The sequence below is a fragment of the Gigantopelta aegis genome, chromosome 12 (genome assembly GCF_016097555.1).
Source record: "Gigantopelta aegis isolate Gae_Host chromosome 12, Gae_host_genome, whole genome shotgun sequence".
In the NCBI taxonomy this organism is placed as follows: Eukaryota; Metazoa; Mollusca; class Gastropoda; order Neomphalida; family Peltospiridae; genus Gigantopelta; species Gigantopelta aegis.
Genome location: NC_054710.1, coordinates 19872105 through 19898880, shown reverse-complemented (window position 1 = coordinate 19898880; position 26776 = coordinate 19872105). Strand labels below are relative to the sequence as shown.

At 37.0% G+C, this 26776-nt stretch overlaps 1 protein-coding gene across 1 annotated transcript in view; it reads right to left on the bottom strand.

Annotated features, from left to right (window-relative positions):
• Positions 1-18926: 18926 nt before the first annotated feature.
• LOC121386401 overlaps positions 18927-26776 on the bottom strand; it is a 130111-nt gene continuing 122261 nt past the window's right edge. The window contains exons 16-17 of the mRNA XM_041517284.1: positions 25519-25870; positions 18927-20471 (exon numbers count right to left, since the gene is read on the bottom strand). Coding sequence (XP_041373218.1) covers positions 20303-20471; positions 25519-25870 — 521 coding nt within the window. The 3' untranslated portion in view covers positions 18927-20302. The remainder of the gene's footprint in view (positions 20472-25518; positions 25871-26776) is intronic.

Here is a 26776-nt window from a genome sequence, read left to right as displayed (position 1 = left end):
GACAGAACCATAGCTGTACATAGCAAGACTGATACACTAGCTAGACCACTAGACTGATAGTCAGACAGAACCATAGCTGTACATAGCAACATACACTACTAGACCACTAGACTGATAGTCAGACAGAACCATAGCTGTACATAGCAACATACACTACTAGACCACTAGACTGATAGTCAGACAGAACCATAGCTGTACATAGCAATATACACTACTAGACCACTAGACTGATAGTCAGACAGAACCATAGCTGTACATAGCAACATACACTACTAGACCACTAGACTGATAGACAGAACCATAGCTGTACATAGCAACATACACTACTAGACCACTAGACTGATAGTCAGACAGAACCATAGCTGTACATAGCAATATACACTACTAGACCACTAGACTGATAGTCAGACAGAACCATAGCTGTACATAGCAACATACACTACTAGACCACTAGACTGATAGACAGAACCATAGCTGTACATAGCAACATACACTACTAGACCACTAGACTGATAGTCAGACAGAACCATAGCTGTACATAGCAACATACACTACTAGACCACTAGACTGATAGTCAGACAGAACCATAGCTGTACATAGCAATATACACTACTAGGCCACTAGACTGATAGTCAGACAGAACCATAGCTGTACATAGCAACATACACTACTAGACCACTAGACTGATAGTCAGACAGAACCATAGCTGTACATAGCAACATACACTACTAGACCACTAGACTGATAGACAGAACCATAGCTGTACATAGCAACATACACTATTAGACCACTAGACTGATAGACAGAACCATAGCTGTACATAGCAACATACACTATTAGACCACTAGACTGATAGACAGAACCATAGCTGTACATAGCAACATACACTACTAGACCACTAGACTGATAGACAGAACCATAGCTGTACATAGCAACATACACTACTAGACCACTAGACTGATAGACAGAACCATAGCTGTACATAGCAACATACACTACTAGACCACTAGACTGATAGACAGAACCATAGCTGTACATAGCAACATACACTACTAGACCACTAGACTGATAGACAGAACCATAGCTGTACATAGCAACATACACTACTAGACCACTAGACTGATAGACAGAACCATAGCTGTACATAACAACATACACTACTAGACCACTAAACTGATAGACAGAAACATAGCTGTACATAGCAACATACACTACTAGACAACTAGACTGATAGACAGAACCATAGCTGTACATAGCAACATACACTACTAGGCCACTAGACTGATAGTCAGAGAGAACCATAGCTGTACATAGCAACATACATTACTAGACCACTAGACTGATAGTCCGACAGAACCATAGCTGTACATAGCAACATACACTACTAGACCACTAGACTGATAGTCAGACAGAACCATAGCTGTACATAGCAATATACACTATTAGGCCACTAGACTGATATCAGACAGAATCATAGCTGTACATAGCAACATACGCTACTAGGCCACTAGACTGATGTGTGTGGAACGTTTCGTGAACTTATCTTGAACAGTGTTTGAGTTATCAGGCAGAGGAGTTTATGCGGGTTCGAGGGTCTAGATTATGGCGAGCGAAGTTTATGGAAGGAGGGGGGGGGGGGGGGGGGGGGTTCGAGTCATGCTCCCCGGAAAATGTATTTATAAATAAAACATTACTTGGTGGGGTGGGGTGGGGTGGGGTGGGGTGGGGGTGGATTAATAGTAACAGACACTACAAGACGACTAGATTGATATGTGTACAACGTTTTGTGACGTTAATTAACTTGCACGGTTTTGGAGTGATGCTTTGGATAGATATTCGAACGGACGGACGGACATACGGATGGATGGACATAGATTGATTTAATATTCTCATTGTAATCGTGTTGGGTGGGGAGACAAAGAGTTCGCTTAATCAGCTGATTTGTGTGTTCAATCTGAAACATAACTATGTATACAACTATTAAAACAGGTTTAGTCAGGGTACCCACAGAATTTCAAATTAAAATTCCCTGTATTTTCCTTGAAATATTTAATTTCCGTTGTAAAAGATTTTCTCCGGTCTGATATTTTTTTTTGTATACAAGGGCTTCCTGCCACCCCAATACCGCGCCTTCACCTCCAAATACCATAATCAACATATTGTGACAATATATATATATTATAGGGCCTACATATAATAATAACTTGGATATATTACACTTTGACTTCCATGGTTTATTTACACACACACCAGCCTCGGAGGTGTCGTGGTTAGGCCATCGGTCTACAGGCTGGTAGGTACTGGGTTCGGATCCCAGTCGAGGCATGGGGATTTTTAATCCAGATACCGACTCCAAACCCTGAGTGAGTGCTCAATGGGTAGGTGTAAACCACTTGCACCGACCAGTGATCCATAACTGGTTCAACAAAGGCCATGGTTTGTGCTATCCTGCCTGTGGGAAGCGCAAATAAAAGATCCCTTGCTGCTAATCGGAAGAGTAGCCCATGTAGTGGCGACAGCGGGTTTCCTCTAAAAATCTGTGTGGTCCTTAACCATATGTCTGACGCCATATAACCGTAAAATAATGTGTTGAGTGCGTCGTTAAATAAAACATTTCTTTCTTTATTTACACACACTACTGTTTCGTACAGGTCGCGATGTTTGTGCGAACCTGTACTCTTCAGTGCATAAACCAGAGTGATTTGTATAGAACATAAATTACAGCAACGTGTCTCTTCTAATCATGTTAAATTACTCAAGAGGTATTTGTCTTTATGTCTACATTTGCTGACCAGTTCGTTTGGCTTGCTTATTCAATGACGCCGATTCTGTGGGTACCCTGACTAAACCTGTTTTAATAGCTGTATACATAGTTATGTTTTAGATTGGACACAAATCAGCTGATATATATATATATCTTACATTTTCAGTGCAATCAAAGTATGTGATATTTTTCAGATCACATACTTTAAGAATTTGATAACTTTGCAAATTAGATGTAAATTAGTCGAGGTCTCGGCGCTAGGTTTATTGACATTTACAAACGTACGTGGGTGACACTCCATGATTGACGTATGCATTCATAGTCATCAAATAAAAACATTTCAATGGCAATTTGACACGGAAAGCTGTCCAGCGTTCAGAAAACAAAAAACGCTAAGCATTACTTTAATATTATAACTACAAGTAAAAGCTACATGCTGAATATAAAGATTATGGTTTACAAACATAACAAACTTGTATATATAGATAAAGTCTGGTATAACCTTCTACTCCATCTGTGTTTAAATTTGTACTAGTACAGCAATCATAAAGCTGGATAACAGAATATACTTTATAAACACTATTTGTGAAAGTTCAGAATATATTTCAAACATCTGAACTGTCTTTATATTTTAAAACAACTTGTCTGTGCATGTAAAATGACCCTGTATTATTCACAGCTGTGGAGATTTACCTTGCCTTATAAAATGATAATAAAGACTGGGTCAGAATGTATTTTTCCAAATATGTGCACAACTTTCATTAAAAATATTTTGGTAAGAAATATTTCTGTTTCTTCCAGCTATTTTGTTTTAGATTTAATTATCGCAAAGATAAGTCTCCACATTGAAGATGATTACGTATAGCAGACTGGTTTTTGTCCAATTTAAAACAAAAATGTCCGAATCTGGATAACAAAATGTGTCCCTATTAGTATAGCTATCAAATAACAATATAGGGTTGCAAACGAATTACTACGTATTTTTACATGGATTACAACTAATTTTGAGGGTAGAATGATGGAAATACATGGTAAAAGGTAGTACTAAACCAAATAACTTCCGGCTGGGTCAAAGTTCGAGGTGCCCCGAACTTTTGATAGAGAAGTGAACACCACAAGTCCTGTGATTGGTTATAAATGTGAGTGTGTTGGTTGTAAAAAATAATAGTTTCATCTGGGTAAAACAAAATTGCAATTTTATTTCATCTAGTACCAATGCAATGTGTCAAGTAGCCTTGTGCTTGAAACATGTATGGGGTACCTGTAAAAAAAAGTACTCGAATTTTGTGCGAAACTAGGGTAGTCATAGGCGCTACCCGTTATCTCAGAAACGAGCAGCTTGACCCCCATTTTTTTCTGATTCATTTTAAGTGTAAGGGGTGGTAGTATTTATATCCGTGGCGTTTATGTCGGTTGATACGTTGCAGGTAGGAGTTTTAGCCACATATGTTACTATTGTCGTCTATGGGATTTGATTTGGTAGTATACACCCAAAAAGGTCTCAGGTTAGCACATTTTCCCCGAATGTCTCTATAATTTTGGACCGAATTTGAGGTTTTGCTCCAGCACTAGGTTACCCCCCCCCCCCATACACACACACACACACACACACACACACACACACACACACGTTGGTATGTGCTTTCCTGTCTGTGGGAATGTGCATATACAAGATCCCTGGCTTCATCAGGAAAAATGTAGCGGGTTTCCTCCGATGACTACGAGTCAGAGTTATCAAATATTTGATATCCAATAGCCGACGATTAATTAATCAATTTGATCCAGTGCCAGGCCCGTAGCCAAGGGGTGGGGGGGGGGGCGACGGGTGCGACCGCACCTTCCGCAAGAAATGGAATTCCACCCAAATGTATAATGTTTTTTTTATTTCCTATTATAAGTATTTTAACAGAATGCTAGTTTATCGGTTTATCGGTGCTGAGGGCATCGGAATCGCTTTCCTGAATATTTAAGTCAGTTGCTCCCCCTTGATTTTTAATTCGACAAGGGTATTTGCAATCGAATTCCACCAATGGCTTCATTCGAGACGGAATGAAATGTATAACATGTTAAACATATTTACGGTACCGGTACCAATCACATGCCAGACACGGTTTGAGTTGAGAACGCATTCGACAATGTCAGCTGTTAAATAAATTCATCTCTAAACAACATGCAATATAAAAAGCAATTCGCCGAACGCAACAAAGTCAGTAGTCATATTTAACTGACATTTTATTATTTTTTGGGTGATCGTAGTTGATCGAGATATTTCGTAAACATATTTATTTTATTGACCAGTTACATTATACCTTTTTTCTTTTTCGTAAGAAAAGCGTCCATCGTTTGGTAGCTCTTGGCTGAACGTTTTTTGCTTCGCTCTCTTTGCTCAGGTCGTCCCATGATAGTCGTAGTTTGTGAGTCGACAAAATAGCGCGCCACAATTACTTACATGATAGACTGGTTCTCAATTTAATATACCCATAACAACGCCTTGCAATATCATTCGTGTAACATGTACAATTTTAGGCCAAAAAATATTAACGGAAATTTCCGAACGCTGAAATTAATATTGGAGCTTCTACAGAGACGAGCCAAATAATATCAGAGGGCGGGCTTCCAATAATGGTTTCGAATAAACTAGCATTTAATACAGCCATCTGTTAGGGTAGACGTCAAAATACTTATTATAGGAAATAAAAAACATTATACATTTTGGAGCGGAACTCCAATTCTCGCGGGAGGGGGGGGGGGGGTGTGAGTTCGCACCCGTCGCACCCCCCTTGACTATGGGCCTGCCAATACCAAAATTTAAACACATTGATGGGTTTTGTTGTTTTTTTCTTTTTTTTTACCACGCGCGCGTTTAGTGATTAAATTGTTCATTTTCTAGATTCCTGTTTTCACAAACTGAATCCTTGTCTGTTGATGATAACATTATACTCATCAGCAGGCTGATTTTTTTTTTTTTTTAAATGCCAGATTCTCGATAACGTTTATTCACATTTGCATGAAGCACTACCAAACAGCTATATAGGGTTGCAAAACGAACCACTACGCATTTTACATGGATTACAATTAACGAGTATTAAAGTACAAAATAGAATGTATTGTTTCACAGTGTAACTAGTTCTGTTTACTTATATGCGTCTCGCCCCTTGCTTCTGTCAAATCTGTCAATGATCTTATCCATATTTTGAGCAATGGTTATATTGGAGTACGATCGCTCTATGTTATGAGTGCGACACTGCTTAGTCATACCTGAAGCACAGGTAGGTTTTTACAACGTGTCACACATTTAATGTAGTTAAAGTTACTGCTGCTCTTGAAGTCTTATAAAAAAAATTTTACGTGTTACGACCTCAAAATACCTGAAATAAAATATTAAAAACCCGTCACAAATGGCTCCAGAATGCACCTCTGAGCATCTACATTAAAAAAAAATCCGGGGAACCATGCCCCCGAATCCCCTAGATCTCTCGCTCCCTTCGGTGTGAAAGTGACTTCACATAAATTTAGTTGCACCCAATATCTCAACGTACCCCCCGCAAATATGGCTGGCTACGAGCCTGAGTGATGTCGTTAAACAACACACATTTTAACAAACATGTAGTGTTTCAGCTACGAGCCTGAGTGATGTTGTTAAACAACACACACTTTAACAAACATGTAGTGTTTCAGCTTCGGCTTCAATTCATTAAGGGATGGGACGTAGCCCAGTAGTAGAGAGCCCATCTGATGCGGGGTAGGTCTAGGATCGACCCTCGTCGGTGGGTCTAATGGGCTATTTCTCTTATCAAAGGTCGTGGTATGTGCTATCCTGTCTGTGGGATGATGCATATAAAAGATCACTTCCTACTAATGTAAAATTGTAGCGGGTTTTCTCTCTAAGATTATGTCACAATTACCAAATGTTTGACATCCAATAGCCGATGAGGTGTTCTAGTGGTGTCGTTAAACAAAACAAATTTTTTCCCAACATAGTCGTAGTAAATGACCACCGCAGTATAGTATCCTTCATATTAATTATTTGTTTCTATTCCTATCTTGTAGGAGAGTTAGTGCTTAACGTTGACCGAGTGTTTTGTGCACAGGCTGTTCTAAATATCGTTGGAGTGGTTTGACGTTACTCGTCTTGGTAGACGACTGAAGAAAAGGCTATCGTCGTCGTACTGGATGACAACTACAACCCTATCGTCGTCGTACTGGATGACAACTACAACCCTATCGTCGTCGTACTAGAAGACCTACAACCCTATCGTCGTCGTACTGGATGGCAACTACAACCCTATCGTCGTCGTACTAGATGACCTACAACCCTATCGTCGTCGTACTGGATGACAATTTCAACCCTATCGTCGTCGTACTGTATAACAACTACAACCTTATCGTCGTAGTACTGGATGACACCTACAACCCTATGGTCGTCGTACTGGGTGACAACTACAATCCTATCATCGTTGTACTGGATAACAAGTTCAGAACTATCATCGTCGTGTGAGCACTGTCAGTGTACTCTGACGGTACGTCACATTTTTGTGGAGTGTAATCACCTGATAAAAACCCCTACAAAAGATATATTTGGTCAAAGAAATGTGATGGAATCATTTTGATGCCATCCAGAACTTGTATTAAAATTTGTTCATGACACTCACTTTTATAATTCTAAATTTTAGTTTTACCTATCTGTGATATTTATATATTTTTTGCACAGTTCTTTACACTTGTTTTAATTTAACTGTTGAATTTTTATATTGATGTGATCAATATTTAATGTTTTGCATTTACCAGGCCACCCAGCCACTTGGACATATTAAAAAATAGGAAATATAGGAATTTGCATACCAAAATATAGGAGTTTTATAGGAATTTTGAGGTCAAATATAGGAATTTTATAGGAAAATTTGGACCGATTATCATGATTATAGGCATTTTACACGGATTTCTAAAGACATTTACATTACTAATGGTATGTTCCTACCTTGCGTATGTACACAGAATACCATCTACTACCTCAACAAATATATACCAAGGCTTGCCAGCATTCCATGCCCATATCCTGGATACTTTGAAAGTTGGTGCATCTTGTATCAGTAATACATCCTCCTCACCTCATCAGGTGAGCAGAATCTTGATTGGCACTTGATACAGATCTCCCACATTCAAGGCATCTTTTGAATTTCTGACAGGCTGGCTATACCTTTCACTGCGAATATAACTCAGTAATGTATTTTATTCATCGGCATTTTGGCAAAGCAATTAAGTCAAATCTAGGAAAAAATCTCAATATAGGAGTTTTATAGGATCCTATAAAAAATATAGGAAATATTGGAAAATTAGGTCTGGGAGGCCCGATTTACCGTAGTTTTACACCCAATAGCCGATGTATTTTTCGTGTTGGGGTGTTGTTAAACATTCATCGATTTATTCATTCATACCCATGTTTTCCCTATATATCTACCAGCGGCCTAGCTTGGGATTTTCAAACGGTACGCAGACGTTTCCGGCAATGGAATAAAACGCTATTGGCTGTGCCCACACCCAACATAAAAAATATATATATATATATATTTGTAATCCGAGGTGGTACGCAGCTGTATACCTGCGTATATGGAAGCTAGGCCCCCGTCTACCTTTAATGAAACCAGTTTGATCACTTGTAATAATTTTGTCTATTACATTTATATTCACTTTGATGATATTTTGTATGTACAATTTACAAAGCAATAGGTCTTCAGTTCTTAAGAAACTGTTTTGGTTGATTTGGTTTTGGAATACAATTGACACGCCTGATTTGACATTTTTCTTACACTCGAACTGTAATTAATTGACTTTATAATAAAAGAATCAATATAAAATGTGTGTGTGTCGAGACGTAGCCCAGTGGTAAAGCACTCGCTTGATGCACGGTCGGTTTGGGATCAATCCCCATCAGTGGTCCCATTGGGCTATTTCTAGATCCAGCCAGTGCACCACTACTGATACATCAATAGTCGTGGTATGTGCTATCCTGCCTATGGGATGGTGCATATAAAAGATCCCTTGCTGCCAATTGAAAATAGTAGCCCATGAAGTGGCGACAGCGGGTTTCCTCTCTCAATATCTGTGTGGTCCTTAACCATATGTCCGACGACATATAACCATAAATAAAATGTATTGAGTGCATCGTTAAATAACCATTTTCTTCCTTCCAATGTACAATAGAATCTCGTTGGGTCGAACTCAAAAGGGTTAATATTTAATAATTGTTTAAAGTTTATCTCCAAGTAAAGAATTATTAAATTACCACAATCCTGTACCTCTTTAGCAATCGCTATGCTTTAATTGTAGTACTCCACCCAAATGATCATACTGGTAACTGCTTTCAGTCACCACTTTATCTACGTAAATCATTAGATTTTCAACAACAACAAAATGATAATAATAATACTAACAAAAATATCTATCAATTTTTATTTTTTTTAGTCCAAGTATATTTCTCAAGCATCCTCAATTTTTCCCAGTTTCCTTATACAAGCTAAATAAACATTTATATCCCCACTGAGTTTGAATATATGGCTCTAGTTCAGAAATGAAATGTGTATCTTCTAGACAATAGTGTTTTTGTTTTTAAAAATTCAACACACCCCTTCCTGTAACTGGATTTCCCAAACCCTGACAATCAACATGGGCGTCATTTGGTTGGGGGGGGGGCGGGGGCAGTATTATACACTTTACTCTAAATAATGTTCTCAGACAGCCACAATGACCTAGGGCGCTCGCGATTAGCCGCACGAAATATTGTTAGAACCCAATTGTACCCCCCCCCCCCCTCCCCCTTTTTCCTTGCAAATGACGCCCATGACAATCAACTGTTATGGTTTGCAGTGACGACATTACTAAGTTCATGTAACTGATAATTACATTTTCATAAACAACATACACAGACCAACAAACAAGACATTATTTAACGCAATAATTTTATGACCAAAGTAATGTTCAAAGTAACAATAGCTTGACATCAACATAAGTATTAGTTTGTAAACAGAAGGGAAGAAAGTATGTGAAAGCAAGTATATATACATATAGAAATAATGTTGTCATCAACATATTTTTAAAAGAACCCATAGCTCATAGGACACGCTTCCTTGCACATTAAGACACTGGAGTAGCGTGGGCGGGGCCAACGAGGCGGTTGCCCCGGACGCAAAATTCTGGACTGGTGAAAGGGACTCGGGGAGTGCTAACGGTCCACTGGTTAGGAGGCGCAATACTTGGCTTGCCCCGGGCGCTGGCAACCCACGATACGCCACTGCAATAAGAATAATATTATAATACTGAATATGTTTATACAGTGGTCGAAATGCTGCCATCCTAACCAGTTCTTGCCATACACCACCACCACCACAGGCCTGGAGATGTTCCTGCCTGCCGTTCATCAGACCGACAATGATTTTACATTTAAACTTACAAACCACAGGCGGCCTCAGATTACAGTTATCTTCCCATTTGGTTGTCGAAAATCCGGAAGTTTCACCGCGCAAGTAGTCTGCTGTTTGACTGTGATTATTTCATGGCAGACAGCTATGAAGTGGCAACTGTTTGACTGAAGTGACAGGGGATAGCATGTAGTTTGTAAACATGTGTAACTTGCTGACATTGAAGACTTGTTTGTGGTAATTCCGGCCCATGCAAAAGTAGTGCTTTTTGTGTAAAATGGGTGTACTCCGGCCTGGTTTAGAGGGTGTGTCTGTTTAAACCAATATGCTGGGAGAAAAGAGCTGGACAACATGGGTTGTCTTTTTTCAGGGTATGTGTCCCCCATGCAGGCAAAGGTATATACAAAACTTCACGGGCCTGCTGATATTAATAAAAAATGTTATAGCCACTAAGGCTATATAGAAACATAGCGAAATTAATTGTGGTCTGAGGCCAGGCGTTCGTTCGGGTCCTGATCTGCGATTGTAGGTGTACGATTAGTACCAGTCGATGAAACACCGATGCGCGCAACGCCATATAGCTGTTGTTCATGTATAAATTCTTTATTACTTACACTTTATATACATGAACAATGGCTGTATAGCGTTGCGCGCATCGCTGTTCTATCGACTGGTATTAATCATACACCTATAACCGCAGACCAGGACCCGAACGCCCGTGTTACAAACTATAGTGCTGTCGGAAATAGAATAAAAATGATTTTCGTCGATTATTTCTTACATATTAAACAGACAAGTAAATATTTTGTAAATATCTATTTAATTATAGTCTACCTAATTTAGTATTTACTTGTTTTGGCTCTCATTGATGTACAAGGTAGTGTTTACTCTTGAAATTAAAGCGGCTATATCCGGAATGTTTTTTATTATTTAAGCATATAGAACAGAAAATCCAATTACGTTTGGTGCATATATGACACCGCACTCCGCATTGGTTTCACTACGCTGGCTTATCCAGGTCAAAAACAAAGGCAGTATTTTGAAAGTGGGGCACTTTTAACGGGCACCTACCGATCTCTGTTTTCATTGGCTTATCACAAGTGTGGAATTCCCCAACAAGAGATCACGTGAGATTTCGCAATTTTTAAACAAATTTAACTGTCTTGATTGAGGGGTCGTCTCATATCTCCAAAACATATTTATATCCATAGAGGTATGGTATAACGCCTTTCCAGAGGTCGGTGGGTGGGGGATTTGCCTTGAAATTTTCACAGTGGCCAGCTGTTGGCATACGCGTTACATGTATGGGGGTGTTACTAATTACGTAACGCTCTAGGGGTAGAGGAAGAGGGTACTGTGTTCGATTTACGTAACATTTTTCGTGACTATGTTATTTTTTATTCATTACTTAGACCTAAAAATGTGTTTTTTGGAAATGCGTGGTCAGTCTAGGATTGATCCCCATCGGCGGGTATATAAAAGACCATGGTATGTGATGTCCTGTCTGTGGGATGGGACATATAAACGATCCCTTGCTAAAAACAAAATGTAGCGGGTTTCCAAGGCGCGTGTGCAGGGATTTCAGCGGAGTTGGGGTTATAAACTGTTATATGGCGTCATGGTCCCCCAGAAAATACATTTCAATTTTTTTTTAAGCTTGGGCAAGTAAGGGTTTCGACCTCCAGTACCCTCCCCCTGCACATGCACCCGATTCCTCTCTAAGATTATATGTCAAAATTACCAAATGTTAAACATCCAACAGCAGATGGAAGGACGGATAGGATATGTTTTATTTAACGACGCACTCAACACATTTTATTTACGGTTGTATGGCGTCGGATGATTATTAAATCAATATGCTCTAACTTTGATATCGTTAAACAACCCCACACTAACTTTACCCTTTCCAAACGAAAGAATATTCATTTGAATTTGTCGATTTTAACACGTAAAATTAAGAAGTGAAAACGTCTACTTTAGTGTATTTTATTTTAAAAATATATACATGATCAATGTGTTATATAAACTAAACTTTGAAAGTTCTACTAACACTTTATAAAATATTAATTTTGAAATAGGAAGGTATGATTGTCGATAATACGTTGTCAAGATCAAACCGGTTTTAACGAAAGACTCTAGTACCGTATCCTCAACCAACGTTCTTCGTACAGCGCAAAATTTCTCTTTTAATTTTTTGAGACGAACCCTACAATTTGAAATTGGCAAATGCACGTGTTAACTGAAAGTGACAACAGGCTGTCGTTTGTGCTTTGTCGAGCTATGGCGACACAGCCGACGAATCGAGCGTATACTTTTGACGATCTCCGTTCATAGCGAACACACGAGTTTTGTAAAAGTGCATTTGAGGTTGTATTTCATATTTGTACATGACGTTATAATATGGTAACCAGAGACTGTAACTTTAAAGGAAATATGTCAGTAAACAGGTGATTTGTGCACTTTATTGGAACAGACTATAACAAAGTTTGGTCAACATATGTCAATTTCATTGCTGTTACAATATGTGAGGGACCGTTTCTGATGATGGTTTACCCCTTTTCCTCTCCAAAACAAAATATTTGTAGACATTTATAAGTAATTTTTGAGCAAAACTGTCAAGAACCACTCAAAGTTGCATAATGACAGCTATTGCAAATCATGTTTTTTTTATTAAAAAAGTACATATAAAAATATGTTTCCACTGAAACCCCCTTAACATTTTAAATCATGTTTTTATTAAATTTTGCTTTAACATTTAAAGACTACACCTTTAACTATATGCCCATAAATTAAATGATTATAAGAAATGATTTTATCGACTAGTAGAAAATAATTTTTTATTGGAGAATCTTTATTACAAACAGATTCTCACATTTAACTTCTGATATAGCACCTTTAAGTGGTTGCAAGATTGTGTAAATTTCTACTATATTTATATTGAATTTATATTCACTAAATATGCTGGTCAAAATTAATAATTTATGCTGCAATTCAAAATAATCAGTTATCTTGCAGTTTTAAATTAAAAGTTTGTTTATGGGTAAATGAAACTGACACATATTCATCAAAATGTGTTATAGTCTGTTCCAATAAAGGTCACAAATCTCCTGTTTACTGACATCTTTATTTTAATTTCAAGAAAAAACACCACATTGTACATCAATGAGAGCCCGAATAAGTAAATGCTAAATTAGGTAGAGTATCATTAAATAGGTATTTACAAAATATTCACTTGTCAGTTTAATATGAAAGAAATATTGACGAAGATAATTTTTATTCTATTTCAGACACTACTTTAGTCACTTATATATTCATGAAGATATTCGTAAAATTTATTCCAGCACAGATGTTAATGATTATAAACTACAACATTTATATAATAATATCTATATCTATCTCTCTGACTCTGTCTCTCTCCAAGATCCTTCGCTACTAATGGAAAAATTTTTCCTTCCTAAGACTATATGTCAAGATTTCCAAATGTTTGACATCCAACAGCCGATGATTAATAAATCAATGTGCTCCAATGGTGTTGTTAAACTAAACATTAACCCCCCCCCCCCCCCCCCCCTCTAGGGGCGGGACATAGCCCAGCGGTAAAGCACTTGCTTGATGCGCGGTCGGTTTGGGATTGATCCCCATCAATTGGCACATTATGCTATTTCTCTTTCCAGCCAGTGCAAAACGAATGGTATATCAAAAACTGTGGTATGTGCTATCCTGTCTGTGGGATGGTGCATATAAAAAGACTCCTTGCTACTGATGGAAAAATGTATTGGGTTTCCTCTCTAAGACTATATATCCAAATTACCAAATGTTTGACATCCAATAGCCGATGATTAATAAATCAATGTGCTCTAGTGTCGTTAAACAAAACTTTTAAACACACTCTCTCTGTCTCTGTCTTTCTGTAACAAAACTCAGGTGTCAAATAGTAGTAGTATTTACAAATAGACAACATGTTCGGAAATCTTTACTATCAGGCATTTCTGCTGTTATTCGTTTCATGGGGAAAAGCAAGCACTTCCAATCTCTATGAATCGATTCGGAATATCTCGGCAGATAGACAAAGTCAAAGATGTTTTTGGCCTAAATATTCTGATGAATAATCATTCGATATATTCCGAATATAAACTCGACTTCATGAAAAGATGTCAGGTATTCGGATCATTAACGCTTCACGTGATTATGAAGTACACAAGAGTGTTGGTTAATTTGTTTTCAGATGAGAGCTGCATTCAAACGCAATTAAACACTTTTAATAATAATGTGTAAGTAACAAAGAATGTATTTATCATTAAAGGTAGGGTCAACTCAACAAGAGCCTTATGTGTTGGAAAGATGCATACCCGGACCACCAACACATACTGACACTTTAACAAATGAAAAACGCGTAATTTTAGAGTTAATAAAAAACCATGCTTATTCCTGCTAACTGGGGTCAGCCATTTTGTTTCGTTTTTGTGAGGTCCGGTGATATAGCTTGGGGCGAAGTGATGTCAGCTCCGTCCATCTCCTCAATGCACAGTGTAAACAAACGCGCTAATTTACGACAAGGCGCTTCTCTTTTATCAACCTGACTTGTAAAACATAAATGACTTGATAGTATAATAAACTATTTAACTAAATATACTTCAGGTTGCATCAATAGAACGAAAGGGAGTTATAGTATTTTTCTTTTTTTTCAAAAATCCTATAGAAAAAATGCATATTATTAGGCCTATCGGTAGGGTAAGTTCAAGCAAAAACGACCACTCACGATACCCAAGTGATACTTTTCTTTTCTTTGGGATGACGTAATTGGTCAGTTTTGTGATTTTAATCAAGGGTTTTACAGAATTACTTACAGTAATAAAGCAGGACGGTGCATTACGATTTGAGGTTATCACACAATACCCTGTGATCTTAATGAAAAAGGCATGTCTTTTTAGTGTGTCTAGACACAGTGTCTGGGTAACGAGCAACTCTCGATTCACTAATGTCAAAACCTATAATAGCTCTGAACTTTCTTCTTTCGACCAACCGTTCAAAATTGCACCTAAACTCTCAAACAAAACCATTACCCCCCCCCCCCCCCCACACACACACACCCTCCGCCTGTTACCAACCATGGTCGAACTGCTGGTGCTCCCTTGTACCTGCCAGTGCAGGCGGCCCCACCCTCACCTTTCCTGTCCTGGACAGGTGTGCTCTACAACAGCTTGTTCTGAATGTGCACGTAAAACCCTATGACCTGGACCGTCTAAATATACACCTGCCAATCAGGAACCACAGGTACAGGCCATGGAAAGAAAATACCAATTAACCAAAAAACCACTCCGACTATTATTTTAGTACGTATTATATATAATAGCTGTGACATTTACCGTTTTATTAACTATACGATTATACTTGTTGATATTAAGCAATAATGTACATTATATATAGTTGAATATGCATACCTGGCCAAATGCCTTAATTGTCCCCTCCTTTAAGCCCTGTTGCATTTTACAAATTGTTTTATATTAATAGCAAACTGTTTTGAACAGTTTTGAACCGAGTGGTTGGTAGCATATGTCACGTTCTTAATTACGGTTAATTGGAACTTCCATGGTTGTGGAAGACTTGGTGGCCGAGTGGTTAAGGTAGCTGTCTGTCTCGGTGCTGTAGGTTCAAAACCTGCAAACTGATACTGTGTGTTTTTAAATATAATAGATCATTAATATACATCTCATTCAGCTGCCGCAAATAACATAATTTAAAGTATACAGCTGATTAAAACATCTAATCAAAAATTTATTAAAAACAAAAATCATAGACGTTAGCTACTGTCCTGGATGGAGGAGCCAGCCCAGGACGACACCTGCATCCATGACAGGCGTGCGCTATAACACCTTGTTCTGAATGTGCACGTTAAACCCTATTACCTGACCTGCCCTGACGTTAGCTAAGCTAAGATTAATGTTAAGAAGAATTTTTCAAAATATAGTTACATAGATCTTGAATAATTTATATCCTGTGATGACCTTTTATTTGTTTATTTATTTATTTTTATAATTAAAATATATAATCACGTTTGCTCCGGTTTTGACTCGGACTGGCAGAATGTGTAGCTTTCTGGGCCAACTGTCTGGCAGGAAGTTCAGTCAATTTCGACTCCTGTTATAATTCTAGAAAAAAAACCCTGAACTATTGTCTATATTTAAAAAAGGCATTACAAGCTTGTATGCATTCAATAATAATAATAATAATATTTCAGACAGCCATTACAAGCTTGTATGCATTCTATAATAATACTACTACTACTACTACTACTACTACTACTACTACTACTACTACTAATATTAATATTAATAATAACAACAACTACAACAATAACATTTATGATAATCCTACTATTAACATACATTTATATACATACACCTACTAGAGCTGGGCGGTATACTGTATATACCATTCGATATTGGTATCATGTCAATACCGATTTACCGTACTGAGCAAATTTCAAAACACAGAAATTTTGGAACTGAAAAATATTTCCCGGAAATAATATATCTGACGAACACAAAATGGGTTGATATAAATCAGACGAGAGCCTTTTGTATAGAATTTAATTGTATTTAGATGAATTTAGCGGGTCAGCCATAACACAGGCATGCATTTAAATCAGAGTATACCAAAAATAATGCTCTATACCGTACCGATACCAAGGTAAATCACCCCAAAAATACTGATATCGATACTGAACCTCAAATTTCAATACCGCCCAGCTCTAACACCTACCCACACCACAGAGACACAAGCATATAACACACACACACACACACACACACACACACGCACACACATTCTATAAAAATGTGGTATTTATTTTCCTCTAAATAATTCTCTGCTGAAAGTCTTTCATTCACTGTCCTCCAATGATCTATCTAAAATGTCAAATTTATTATCTTCTACACAATACTTCACTTATTATATACAACCCATGTGCATTCCTTGCTATCAGTTTATGATAAAATTACAGATATTAAATACAACAGAGCATCCATTAAGTCACTTTATTTTATGTCCTTGATTCCTAAAAATAATGACTTTTGCTATTGTAAGAACACCCATGTGTTCATTGATAAAATTTGGATACTGCATGCGACGAACCATCTCACAACAGACAATAATCATCTCACAACAGACAATAACCATCTCACAACAGACAATAACCATCTCACAACAGACAATAACCATCTCACAACAGACAATAATCATCTCACAACAGACAATAACCATCTCACAACAGACAATCATCATCAGACAATAATCATCTCACAACAGACAATAACCATCTCACAACAGACAATAATCATCTCACAACAGACAATAACCATCTCACAACAGACAATAACCATCTCACAACAGACAATAATCATCTCACAACAGACAATAATCGTGTCTGTAACTATAAATAGGAATTACAGAACAGTGTTTGCATGGTGTACTTTTATATGAATGAAAATGATTTGATGACTATTCTACAACAAATGCTCTATTTTGAAGTGGGTTTTTATTGAAGCAAAGTTTCCAACATGTTGTAGTTTGTATCTGTAGATAACATTTTAATTCATAATAAAGTCGTTTGTGGCAGATATATGTGCAACATGCAAGCATTATTACACTGACCTGGATGTGTATAATTATACGTTACAGTGATCACACTCAATCTTTCAGGGGCCTTTGGAGATTTACAGGACTGCCCGACATGTAGGCATTGTGGAGCTACAACATTCCACATACAAACAAAACTGTATTTTATTCAGAACCAATTCCTGTGACAAAAAGACAGTGCAATCAGCCATATGGTTACAAGGCAAATAAAGTGAATGTGGCCTCAACATAAATGATTATACATTCTGCAAGATCTATGAATTTTGATTAACTTTACAGTTAACGAATATTTGAAATAGAAACAAAAACAAAACCATGAGACAAGAGAACAAACTGAAGAGTTTTCACATTCTCACGATATGCTACATTGTCAACCGATTAACATTACAGCACTTGAAGAGACCACCATTCTTAGAACAGACATGGAACATACCACACAGAACACACAACTTAACTTGAACATGACATGCCACACACAACATAACTTGAACATAACATAGCACACACAACAGTACCTGACTAGGACGACATAACACACACAATTGGACCTGGCAAATCAGTCACAACAAAACCTGAACATAACATAGCAAAAATACATTGTAACAGAAGCTGAACATGACAAAATAATCATCACAGAAATTGAACTATAACAGAGAGGCAATGAATCTGGCCTGTGAGTACTACGATAGATGCCAAACTGTGGGGCTCTGCAAAAGATCTACACCTGACAGCCCTTTTTGCGACTCTCACGGGACAAAGAATATAATACAACCAATCGAACACAGGAGAAGAACGTAGCACGTAGCACATAGACATAGCACTCGCGACAGAACCTGAACATGATATAACACTCACAACAGAACCTGAACATGATATAACACTCACAACAGAACCAGAACATGATAGAACACTCACAACAACCTGAACATGATATAACACTCACAACAGAACCAGAACATGATATAACACTCACAACAGAACCAGAACATGACTTGGCGCACACACTCTCTCTTATGTCTCTCTCTCAATATATATATATATATATATATATATATATATATATATATATATATATATATATATATATATGTCTGTATCTCTCTCTCCGTCTCTCTCTATCTGTCTCTATGTCCCTCTCTCTCTTTTTTTTCTCTCTCTCTATGTCCCTCCCTCTCTTACTATTTCTCTCTCACTCAGTCACACAACACAAAAAAAACCTGAACATGACATAGCATTATCGGGAATACAAAGTATGCAGTAAAATAGATTTAAACCGTATATCTCATAGTTATTAAATTTATTATGAAGTTAACCTTTAAAAGGTCAAATGTATTGTTATTTGAATAATGTCCAATGTAAAAGGTTACTTTTATTGTCCTCTAATGATGCTCAACTAAATATGCCACATTTCTTATTCTCTAAATACTGCTCTACTTAAAATGTAGCTCATAACTACAGGTTTCAAAATTATTTTCTTAATAGCTTATTTGAACGATAACACATACAGACACAGCCTTCTTTATTTAGTGTCCTTTTTTCTTCAACGACTGATAATCTTGCCTTTTTCTCTTCAATGTCTGCATGGCAGGCTTTCTGCCAGAGGGTATGAAGGGTAAAATTATATATATTAAAATTTTGCAATTAGATACATTTTTATATATATATATATTTTTTTTAGAAAGATTATATTTAGAAAACTGCTGTTTAAAATTTGTAAAAGCACATGAATGCAGTGTCCAATTTCAAATCAATAACCATCTAATAGGAGTATGGTCTGTTTTGTTTTTATTACAAAACATCAAATTATTTTCTGCCAGGAAGCCAGTCTGATGACCTTGCTCTTTTACAATCAATGTTCCAGGACTGGTCCAGTGGAACTTGAGAAGACTGTGTGTTATCAACCTATAGTCCGTCCCATACTCCTATAAAAATGTGGGGTTTTTTTGTAAATAATTTCAGTTTGGTTTGATGTAAGAAGAAACGTAAAAGTGCTTTTAAAATAATTAAAAAACCCAACCATTTCTTTGTGCAATTAAACAAATATTCGGTTCAGAAATAAATAAAACTTAATATACTAATACATACCATAGTAAGAAAGCTATGCTTACAGCGTTATGGCCACCATTTTGGTTTTATAGACTGCATGGTGTAGTCGTGATACAACATCACTCTATTTGATTAATTTTACTATAGGAGTATACCAAGAAAATAATTGAGTTATCTCATATAGGAAGACTATATATACAAATATACATGTATATACCAGTCCGTAAAACCAAAATGGTGGCCATAATGCTGTAAGCATCATTTTCTTACTATGGTATGTATTACAGTTTTATCTATTTCTGAACCAAATATTTTTTTAATGACACACAAGAATGGTAGTGTTTTTGTTATTTCCAAAACACTTTTACTTTACAAAATGTTTTTGTAGGAGGATGGGATGGACTATAGTATTGGAATTTTCCTTTACCCAACTTGTTCTTTAAAGCCAAGCTATTGTATCGGTATCATTTATCAATTTGTTAACAGGTTCAGTCTGGCCTAGGGGTGTTACTCCATCCACTTCTTCTTCTCTTCCCTTATTCATGACCTCTGATTCAATAGCGTCCTCTAATACTAATGCTTCTTTTTCAGAATTCTTTGTCTTTTGCCTATCAAGGGAAATAAACAAAAGATAGACAGGATAGCACATACAACAGTCTTTGATATACCAGTCATGGTGCACTGAATGGAATGAGAAATTGCCCGACGGGGACCGATCTCAGACCGACCACGCATCAAGCTATTGCTTTACCACTGAGCTACATCCCGCACCCTGGGAAATAAACATTATGATTTATACTTTATATCCACTTTTAACAACAAAAAATGCTTAAGCAGGTCTGTAGCATTGGGATGTGTATGGGGAATGGATCTAAAATATATAATTTTGGGGGTCCTAATATATCTTTTAACCTCCAAAATTTCTCTGTGCTCACCCCCTCCCCCCACTTCCTCCTGATTTCACTTAACCTGTTAAAGGTATTTTCTCCTATTGTATAGTATTTATGTCTAAAAAGGGGTGAGACGTAGCCCAGTGATAAAGCGATCTCTTGATGCATGGTCGGTCTGAGATTGATCCCCATTGGTGGCCCATTGGGCTATTTCTCATTCCACTGTGCACATTTGGTCTATTAAAAGCCATGGAATGTACTATCCTGATTGTGGGATGGTGCATGTAAAAGATCTCTTGCTACTAAAATGGAACAACAGTACCGGTGAGGTACATGATACGCCCACCAGGAGTTTGATGGAAAACCATATCTATATTAATTAATATGTTATGGGTATGATTCAATTTTAATTATTTGAAATATTTGCAATAGGATGGATGAACAGTTTGTTTTGGACCAACCACCATCCCAAGTTGTTTCTACATGTAGTTTGATGGTCATGTATGCAAGATATGGTCTGGACAAGGATTTACTGTTATATGCAGTAGACCATAAAAAGTTAGTCACAGTGACCTAGTAATAGTACACAACACACCACCATCCCAAGTTGTTCTTATTTGTGAGGTCTGATAGTCCTGTATGCATCTGTATGCAAGATATGGTCCGGACAAGGATTTACTGTTATGTACAGCAGACCGTGAAAAGTAGGTCACAGTGACCTAGTAATAGTATGCAACACACCACCATCCCATGTTGTTCTTACATATGAGGTTTAATGGTCCTGTATGCATCTGTATGCAAGATATGGTCGGGACAAGGATTTACTGTTATGTGCAGTAGACCGTGAAAAGTAGGTCACAGTGACCTAGTAATAGTACACAACACACCACCATCCCCAGTTTTTCCTACATGCGAGGTTTGATGGTCCTGTATACATCTGTATGCAAGATATGGTCTGGACAGAAAACCAGATAACAGATGGACGTACGGATGGACAACACCATACCATAATAGATGGGCATATAAAACCAGATAGCAGATGGACGTACGGATGGACAACACCATACCATAATAGATGGGCATATAAAACCAGATAGCAGATGGACGTACGGATGGACAACACCATACCATAATAGATGGGCATATAAAACCAGATAGCAGATGGACGTACGGATGGACAACACCATACCATAATAGATGGGCATATAAAACCAGATAGCAGATGGACGTACGGATGGACAACACCATACCATAATAGATGGGCATATAAAAATGTAGTGAATTTCCTCTAAGTTTATACGTCAAAATTACCAAATGTTTGACATCCAATAGCCAATAATGAATAAATCAATGTGCTCTAGTGCTGTCGTTAAAAAAATAAAACTTTATAAAAGATTCCTTGCTACTAAAATGGAAATTTTATCTTACGAGTTGTTTTAAAACATATCTAACTAGTGAAAGATAGTTGGAAATGTTTTTAAACAACAAGTTGTAAGATAAATGGTATCTATCATACACAAATGTTGTATTCTATTTCCTACATATCTTGAAAAAAAGTTTTAAAATAAATTTAAATACCTTTTAGTGGGGGCAAATATGACTACGGGGACTAAAGTTTGAAGGTGGATTTCAAGTCATTAAAATCGGACCTTTAGAAAACAATGTACCTCGCGAAAATTCTGGTTAACTCCACCAGGGGACCAAATCCACGATAGCTGCCAGCAGTCATACTGACAATCGAAAATTGCCATAACCCTCTTAATATGTAAGTTATAATTACGAATAAGGGGTCTATTCCCATTACACTGAGTGTGCCTATTCTTCTGATAATGTTATTTTTGTAATTTGAAGGCATCTTGACATTCAAATCCAAGATGGCCGTTGTTTACCACATTGATATAATTATAAAACAGTGGAACTCTTTGAAATATTTGGGCTAAATCATCAAAAAGTGTCCATCTGAACAAACAGGGTTTCACATGACGCAGGAATCCTGCGTATTTGACACAATATTTACCTAAAATACTCCTAAATAAAATTTGTGTGCATTATAGTTGACGCAAAATATTTCCGATGTCAATCTATTTACTTTTTTTTTTTTTTTTTTTTTTTAAATACACAAGAACTTAATAACTACGAAGTTCAAAACGAAAATAGCCGAGCAGTTTAATTGGTTCCCAACCTTATCAATACGTTTAACGTAATCTGAATATAAAAACTAGTGTGGCCGATGTACATGTAGAGTTCCAGTCTTTTTGTCTAAATTTAGATCATCACAACAGTGTCTGTATACAAATAGCCTTGAGTTTTCAGTTCTCTCTATATGTATAGTTTGGTTTTTGGGTGGGGTTTTTTTCGCTGTCAATCGCTTTTACATTAAAACATTATTTTTAAAACCCTAAAAATGTAATGACTACGATGTTTTAGAATAAATATAGCCGAGCAGTTTAACTGGTTCCTAACCGTATCAATACATTTAACGTAACATAAGTGTAAAAACAGTGTGGCTGATGTAGTGTGCCAGTCACTTTGTCTAAATTTAGATCATCGTGACATCGAATGCCCAGTCTGTTTACAGATATTAGTAATAGTTTACCAGCCGCAAGTAATTACATTTTTAGTTCAGTCTAAATATTTAGTTTTTTGTTTTGTTTTGATTATTGTTCTTAATTTATTGCTTTTAATACATGTAGTTGGTTGAGCATATCTCATAATAGTAGTCATAATTATTCACTTCTGTAGGAAGCATTTGGGGGGGGGGGGGGGGGGGGGCATGTGCCCCTCCCACTTTCCTTGATCCAGAACCAGCTACCCCCCACCCCCGGCACCTCCCTACACCACTGTTAAGAAATTAGGCACTTATTCGTAAATCATGGTATTTTATGTCGCCGACTGTCAGTGTCCGTGAAGTAAATTGCCAAAAATGTTGAAGGATCGAGAAAAACATCTTTAGAACATTACGATCCAGCATGTTACTAAAATGGATAAGTAGACTCTTTGTAAAGTTAGTTTTCGCTTTAACCATGTGAGCTCACGCAACACACGTGTGTTATAAAATGAGGTCAGGGATCAATTCCCACCACATGGTCGGTTTTTCACTAATTTAGTAGAGTTGGACTTGAATATCTAGATTATCTCAAATTTAAAAAAATAACATCACCAACAGAGTGCATCCACTTTTCTGTATAAAAACACTATTCACTTATGATCTAAGCCAAATATTTCAAGAGCTCTGACATTTTTCTAATTCAATGTGAACAATGATCATCTTGGATTTCAATGTCAAGATGTCTTCATATTACAAAAATAACCCCGCCAGAAGATTAAGCATCCTCTTTGTAATGGGAATTGTAACTTATATATTAAGTGAGATATGGCCATTTTCAAATTCCAATATGGCTGCCGGCACTCATCATTGATTTGGCCCTCTGGTGGAGTTAGCCAGAACTTTCACGAGGTATATGGGGACTAAATTTGTCCTAACAGTCCCAACGACTTGAAATCGACCCTCAAAATTTGGTCCCCGAAAAATTATAATGGGGCAGCCAAATATGACCACACCATTTTCCAACGAAAATCTATTTATGGCCCTTGCATTTATAGTTAACTTATGCATCACAGACAAGTCAATTTAGGTTATCTTGTACATCATACAGTGTTCGATTCGACCATTCCTTTGTTTCATTGGATGGTATGGCATTGGTGACATGATCATCACCTAAAAGCAGCCAGTCATATGTCTTTAAAATGTTAATGCACGTACATATGCGCTAATAAGTAAGTGTACATGTATGTGTTATCAAAAATAACAAATGATGTTCTCACCAACGGCAGGGTGTGTATGTAAGAAGTGAAAATGACCAAATGTTTGACATCCAATAGCCAAAGATGAATAAATCAGTATGTTTTAGTGGGGTCATGAAACAAAAACAAACTTTATAAACTTTTAATGAAATGCAATAAAATATTTTATTTTATTTTATATTTTATTTTACTTAATGTTACTTAAATTTACAGAAATTGAATGTTACTTAAATGTAATTCTCGTAACTGAACAATATGATACTTGGGTAAGGATCATGTGAAGGGTCATGCGGTTATTAAAATGTTGGAAATATTGTCTCCTGATTCACCAGTTACTAAAGTATTTATAAGATTTAGTTAAATTGCGTCACATCAAACTACCTCTGTGCCAATCGTGATGTCATATTACAGACGAAGGTGACTTTTGAACTGTGATTTAAATTACCATCAAATTAAAACATTATTTTAGAAGTGTTACCTGATAAATAGAATTTGCTACAATTGTGTTTTGTAATATATATGACCTGTATAATAGTATAAAGATAACATGCACAAGCACACCACAAACTCAGATGACTAACTAGTGCAGGTTGCACATTAAGACAAACATTTTCTTAATGTGCAGGGCGAGTTGCTTCCCTCTATTTAGCAAATTTAAAATGGCGGGGGAATTTTTTAAGGTTGCATGTCGTTGGAAGATTTATTTTGTTAATAATGATACAAGTACTTCAATCAGGATTTAGTGAGTACAGTAGGTTATACATTTTTGGTTTGTGTGTCCATTTGTTGCACTATTTCGGTTGAGAAACAGTTGAAATATGGTTCCACAAGTTTTACTAGCTATATATAGGGTATGTAACCATTATCGGACGTAGAAAGAACCACATTTTCTATTAGATTTTGCAGAATCAATATTTCAATGGTTTTTTTAACATTTAATGTTGATAAACAACTGGGTTACCTCTTATAATAGATGGAGCAACCTGCCGGTACAGCAAGGACAATTAACATAGCGCCGACAATCACTGCTATAATTGATCCACCTAAGCCACCAGCCAAACGCTCTTGGTCACTGGGATCATCTGTAGTATTTGTAGTATCTGGGTAATCTTGATTAGTCGGAGTTACTGAAGAGGTTGGAGTTACTGAAGAGGTTGGAGTTACTGAAGACGTTAGAGTACCTGGAACAGTCGGAGTACCTGGAACAGTCGGAGTACCTGGAGCTGTTGGAGTACCTGGAACAGTCGGGAAAACTGGGAAAACTGGAACAGTCGGGGAAACTGGAGTAATTGGATGATGCGAAGTATTCGGTCCTGAAAATATATAAAACTGCCAGTAATTAACATAGTGATTACAGACTGGCCTCGGTGGTGTCGTGGTTAAGCCATCGGACAAAAGCTGGTAGGTACAGGGTTCACAGCCCGGTACAGGCTCCCACCCAGAGTGAGTTTTAACAACTGAATGGGCAGGTGTAAGACCACTACACCCTCTTGTTTGTCACTAATGACTAACCCACTGTTGGTTATTTAGCATTAATTATGTTCCCACTACAGTTAAATGTAGGAAAGCCTGAAAAGATGCCATATCACAAAAATCGTACCATTATATATTTTAAGTTCATTGCATTTGACTAAACAAATTGTTTTCCTCTTCTGTTTGGCTAGTATAAAAAAAACTGTTTAAAAGATTTGATAAACAACATTTTATAAAAATAAGAGAGAAGTCTGACCAAAACAAATTGACCAATTTTAGGCGTTGGTAAAACAATGATGATAATTAGTTTAACGTGCCCATATACCACTAGGGTTTTGAACACGCCCATCCCGAGTCCGACCTCTGATAAGATCAGTGGCCTGACTCGGGATGGGGGTAGAATTAGTAAAAAAGAAAAAGGTTACAAGCCAAAAATAAAAAGAATTGACTGCTCGGCCGAATATTTATATAGTTTGGAGCATTTTAGAAGGACAGTCCAAAATTAAATAAGAGAAAGAAGAGAAGATCGGACTATTTAATAATATTTAACAAAAAAAGACAAAACAAAACGCAGATCTAAAAGTTTAAAGTCCGATCGATATGTCCACGTGTGTGGCCTCGTTAATGCCGTTTGGGTGCACAGCTTAAAGGGATGAGAGTTCGCCTATTGCAGAAATAGTCTCGCCCAATATTTTTAGAATTTGTATGCTCCTGAATAATGCTATAAGAGGCAAAGTGTAATTGGT